Source organism: Sander lucioperca, chromosome 8 (genome assembly GCF_008315115.2).
Source record: "Sander lucioperca isolate FBNREF2018 chromosome 8, SLUC_FBN_1.2, whole genome shotgun sequence".
NCBI lineage: Eukaryota > Metazoa > Chordata > Actinopteri > Perciformes > Percidae > Sander > Sander lucioperca.
In genome coordinates this window covers 40461042-40466892 of record NC_050180.1, presented here as the reverse complement: position 1 = coordinate 40466892, position 5851 = coordinate 40461042, and the positions used below count along the sequence as shown (strand labels likewise).

The 5851-nt window shown below is 38.4% G+C and overlaps 1 protein-coding gene across 1 annotated transcript; it reads right to left on the bottom strand.

Moving 5' to 3' along the window:
• Positions 1-4421: 4421 nt before the first annotated feature.
• Positions 4422-5348, bottom strand: LOC116046699 (olfactory receptor 1L8-like). The gene has a single exon (XM_031295096.1). The coding sequence runs from the start codon at positions 5346-5348 to the stop codon at positions 4422-4424; it is 927 nt and encodes a 308-aa protein (XP_031150956.1).
• Between the last annotated feature and the right edge of the window lie 503 nt (positions 5349-5851).

The following is a 5851-nucleotide window of genomic DNA, read 5'->3' as shown; positions in this document are numbered from 1 at the left end:
CCCTGTGGTTAGTGTACATGCAGGTCAATGATGAGGGCCTTGTACCAACCCTGCAATGGCTCTAAATGCAAAGTTTGAATAATGTGAAAAACAGTAAAATGAATAGAAATTTGTCAATTTTGATTATTTCAACCCAAAAATGTGTATGCCGTCTTGCTGGACTTAGATACACATGTCTAAATGAGTAAGATATCTTCAGTCCGTCTCATGGAATAGGCATACGCACAGTTCTGAGTTTATCTATGGAGGGGGGGTCCCAGCAAAACCTGGTTGAGAGGATGTCACCAAAATTGCTACACAGGGTCTGGGGTAGAGTAGTTACCAGGATCTGAAGTGTCATATTGATTTGTGCATGTTTGCGTGACCTATTTAGCGTTATATGCTAAATTATGCCTTTTTTCAAGTAACTGGGGGCTGGAAGGAGCTAGAGACATGAAATGTCACCATAACTGATGGTGATATGATAATACTTCCCATAAAATATGATGCCATTTGGCCTGATGGTGGTGCTATAACTTAGGCCATGCCCCTCACACAGTGAGTCCTATTGACTTGAAATTTCTCAAACTAGTCCTGCTCAATGTGCTCTACAAAAAATCCTCTTGGACCATAAATGCCTGCCATAATGGTATTTTGCTCATTTGCATAATGTGAAAACAGTTAAATGACTAGACCTTTGTCAATTTTGATTCTATCAACACCAGAATTGGTATCGAGCCTTGCAGGACTGAGATAGAGACACATTTCTAATATGAATGAGCAAGATTGGTCATAAAATGTAGCTGTCATCAATCAAAGCACTTCATAAAGGGCAGTGCCTAGCAGGGAATTGCCCATAACTCAGGTTCTTTCACATAATCCTACCTAAAATTGATGAAGACATCTGACACCACGACCTGAAAGTACGTACCAAGTTTCTTTAGCATTTGATAAAGTAGGGCAAAATCGCCTGACTTATTGAAATGCTGCATTTATTATAGTGATGAAACAGGTTGGTTTCATCACTTTTTCTATACAGCATTAAACCATCTGAACCATCACAAACCAGACTTGCTCAGCTTTGTGAAGCTAGAACCCCTCTCTATGCTGCTTGCGGCTCTGACTTTTGCGATTGGGCATCTGTTTAATGCTGCTTGCTGCTTTGACTTTGGCGATGGGGCTCCTTGCTCATGGATTCGATGGTAAAGCAGTCGTCTACCAATCGGAAGGTTGCGGTTTGATCCCAGGCTGTGAAGTCCAATCTCAAAATGTCCTGGTGCCCCGAATTGTTCCAGATGCTGCGCCATCGGTATGTGAATGTGTCTATGTTTATGTTGTTATGATAAACAGGTGACACCTTATATGGCAGCCTAGGCCACAGTGTATGAATGTGTGTGAAAGGTGCCATTAATATGTAACTACTAGAACTACAACCTTCTGTTGGCCGAGAAAGGGTTTGAATCTGCGAATGGCCACTTGCAGCTATATTTATTTGTAGGGTTTGGTTATATTGCTTTAGTTTATCTTTTTGTACTTAACACTCACACATCCATCACTCATGCACAGTTACACCACTAACTATACTGACAACCACCCCCAACATCATATAATCCTGTAATTTGGTTTGAATTGATTTAATAAAGTTTAATTTGGTTCAACTTTATCTTTAAACGTTGTGTCCTAATTATATTAGCCCTAAGAGCTTGGTCATAACAAATTGGGGGCTCGTCCATTTCTTTGTTTGGTTGGTGCATTTGAGTATGTTCCCATTAGTTTATTTGGTGTCTGGTGCGTGTTTGGCAAGGTTTTGTTTTGTTTGGTACTTTTTGGAAGCTGTTTCGCAGTGTTTGTTCTTACCATAGCAGGTTATTTGTTATAGACTGGAGAGAAGGTAAGTGTTGCAACCGCGGAGCGCAGTGTTTGTGGAGTTTTCCCTGTTAGGTCCCCTTTGGGTTGTAGCATTTCCAATTCTTTGTTCTTTGGCCCTTTTTGGTAGTGTGGGGTTGATGTTCAAAACCTGATATTCTTCAAATAGAATGTGAGAAGATTCTGATGTAATATTACCAGCCGGACACAACATATTTTCTTGTTTGTTCCTTTGCTGGTTCATCTTAGTTGCATGTGTTTAGGTTAAATATAATTGGTTCTCCAATCAAAATCGATCTTTGTTTTAAGGATCTGATATGGATTAATAAAATCCCCAAATGTTTCTCTTAATATATGCCTTTTCACCATGGATGTATGAGGGCTTTATGTGACATACGCATGTGCTTTCAAGTGTGTGAGCTGAGTTTGTGTCCCTGAAGAAGTTAAGGGAAAAACACTAAGCTTCTGTCCAGGAAACAAGTGTTCGTGTCTTGGGAGTAATACTCAACGGAGCCATTTTATAATCCTGTAATTTAGTTTGAATTGGTTTAATAAAGTTTATTTTGGTTAAACTTCATCTTTAAACTTTGTCTCCTAATTATTTTGCTCTAAGAGCTGGATCATAACAAATTGGGGGCTTGTCCATTTCTTTGTTTGGTTGGTGCATTTGAGTATGTTCCCATTAGTTTATTTGGTGTCTGGTGCTTGTTTGGCAAGGTTAGGTTTTGTTTGGTACTTTTTGGAAGACACACCATGTTTTGCAGTGTTTGTTCTTACCTTGGGAGGTTATTTGTTATAGACTGGAGAGAAGGAAAGTGTTGCAACCGCGGAGCGCAGTGTTTGTGGAGTTTTCCCTGTTAGGTCCCCTTTGGGTTGTAGCATTTCCAATTCTTTGTTATTTTGCCTTTTTTGGTAGTGTGGGGTTGATGTTAAAAACATGATATTCTTTAAATAAAATGTAAGAGAGTTCTGATGTAAAATTACCAGCCAGACACAACATATTTTCTTGTTTGTTCCTTTGTCGGTTCATCTTAGTTTCTATGTGTTTAGGCTAAAAATGATTGGTTCTCCAATTAAAATCGATCTTTGTTTGAGAGATCTGATATGGATTAATAAAATCCCAAAATGTTTCTCTTAGTATATGCCTTTTCACCATGGATGTGACATAGGCAGGGGCTTTCAAGAGGGTGAGCTGAGTTTGTGTCCCTGAAGAAGTTAAGGGAAAAACACTAGGCTTCCGTCCAGGAAACGGGTGTTTGTGTCTCGGGAGTAATACTTAACGGGGCTGGTGTTTAACCCAAACCAAAATCTTTTTTCTTAATCATAAGTAGTTGTTTTGGTGTCTAAACTTAACTGTCATCGATGGAGGACAGTCAACTTTTGTCGGCTAAACTTAACTACAACCCTCACAGTGCCCTTTACTCAGCTCACAGTCACCTTTTGTCAGCTAAACTCAACTGCAATGGATGCTGATGATGATTTATAACTGTCTACAGTTGCACCATATTGTGTTGACGACTGCTGTAGTTTGTCAATGATTATCATTTTAGTCCTGTTAAGTAAAAAGTACTTCAAACTAACATTTTTGGGGTGAAGGGTTAGGGTTAGCGTTAATGCAACCAGTCTGCAAGCCTCCTACTTTTGCCCTGGCCTGCTAGTTTGACGCCAGCCTGTCCTGATGTAGCAAGCCGGCTGCCTGCCTCTCTCCCATTTATTCTATGGCCAATCTATGGACAATTTCATAAGTCGCCCTGATGTCTAGAAGCAGGGACATGGCCCACTCAACTGTCACAGAGACTTAACAGTCTGACATCCTGCAACACCCCCAGTCGGCCCTCCCAGCTAACACCTAGCTAGACCACCAGTCTGTCATCCTAATAGACGATGCCTCGTTGCAGACCTCCGGGCTCCCAAGTGGTCCCCTCTACAGATCGCTTGTAAGCAGGGGCATTTTTCAGATTCGAGGACATTCAAAACTTACTAACCTGTACCTCTGTCGGGGGCTCCGGGTGATCCTTTCCTGGCACTTTTCATTTGATAAACAATGTCTATTTTGATGCTTTCTATGCATTCTGGCACCTTACTTTCATTCAAAGAACAACAAACCTGCCAACTGCATGTATAATACATTAGTATTAAATTATATAGCATTTTCATATAATACTCAATGACAAATACAATTAATATTGCTGAATTTATAACAATATAACGAGAGCCATTGACCCAAATATGAATGTCATCACTTGGGTTCAGGGTTCAGGTTTGCAAATGAAGTGTTGACAGTAAAGTAAAATATTGAGAGAAGTCTTCATGCCAGCTGTGATGAATTGATAATGGAAAGTAAAAATGTTTATTTTGCATAAATACAGAAATTAGCCATTACATTGTTCAAGCTTTGTTGTTCCCATATCAAACGGTGAATCTCTTTAACAGTAAAGAGACGTTTGCGGTTTGTTATGGAAATAAGTGCGCACGATGAATACCTTTCAACAATTCACCTCCCTGCATGATTCCTTCAGGAGAAATGACTGTACATCAGTATCAATAGTAAATAAATTAGTAATGATGTTAATACATCAAATAATTTTGGCTGGACACAACAACCTTTTGAGGTGTTTAGAAATTTCTGTCATTTTTAGACCGTATATGAGTGGATTAAACACAGAATGATACAAAATTGTTTGCAACATCATTATTAAGTGTGTAGTTTTCGAAAAATTGGATTCTACTCGGGCTGTACTGATATCATATGCACACAAAATAGAGAAACTGATTAAAACCAACAGGTGGGGTAAACAGGTCTCTGCTGCTTTTTTCCTGACTTCTCTACAACTACGATAAGTTACTATAAATATCTTGATGTATGTAAAAATTATGAAAAGCATAGGCAGAATTGAGAGATCTACTAAACTAACAACACCATATATAGTTATTACTCTTGATGCCTCACATTGAAGTTTGTAAATTGAATTGTTACAAAATATTCCTTTAAGAGTTAAGTCACACAGTTTTGCTTTAGAACTCAATATTGTTGGGACTGCAGTATGACACGCAGGCAGAAGCCAAGCAAAAAACAGGAAAACACTCACTGCAGTTTTCCTCATGATAGTGTGATATTGCAGAGGTTTACATATGGACACATACCTGTCATAGGCCATAGCTGACAACAATAAGAATTCAGAACTGGCAAAAGTATAAAATATATAAAATTGAAAGAGACAGGCTGAATAAGATATGACCTGTTTTTCAGATAAAAAGTCAATCAAAAGCTTTGGGTAGATATTAGTGCTGTAAACAACAGAGTTCAGTAACAAAGCTGCAATGAAAATGTACATAGGCTCATGGAGGTTTTGGTGAACCCAGATAAGGTACACAATAATAGAATTACTGCAGATTATTAGAGTATATACTATGAACATAATAAAAAAATAAACATATCTGTATTTGTTAACTTCCACATGCCCATCCAGAGTTATATAAGTTACATTTGCCTCATCATCCATTAATTCTGTCTTAAACTAAATGTTTTGAAAATGTTTAGATGTTATAAAAAAGGCAATTTTATAACAAGCGTGAATGAATTCCTAAAAAGAGCTCTCACGTTCATGATAATACCAACATCCAACTTGTACTGTAGTCTCTTACCCATTCATAGATACCTGACCTTGAAAGTCACCTGGTGTGTGTTCATTTCCAAAATTAAGAAAGTGAACTGTTTGAGTCTGTGGAAAGTTTTTTATCAAATTGCTTTGCCCTCCAAGGATCTCATTAAACTTTCCACCAATTGTAACCAATATATAAAGTACTTCATTAACCTCTGGAGGCCTGAAGTCACAGCATTGTTGAACCTATTTTTCTTGACCATTTGCTCCATTACGTAATCTTTCCAACTTAAAATTTTGTCTTTGGTCGTCCTGTTAAGACTTTCACCCAGGAGACCTGGACATGGACCCCCCATGTCTTGTTTAAGAATGAAAGTAAACAGCGACATATTTTTAACTTCACG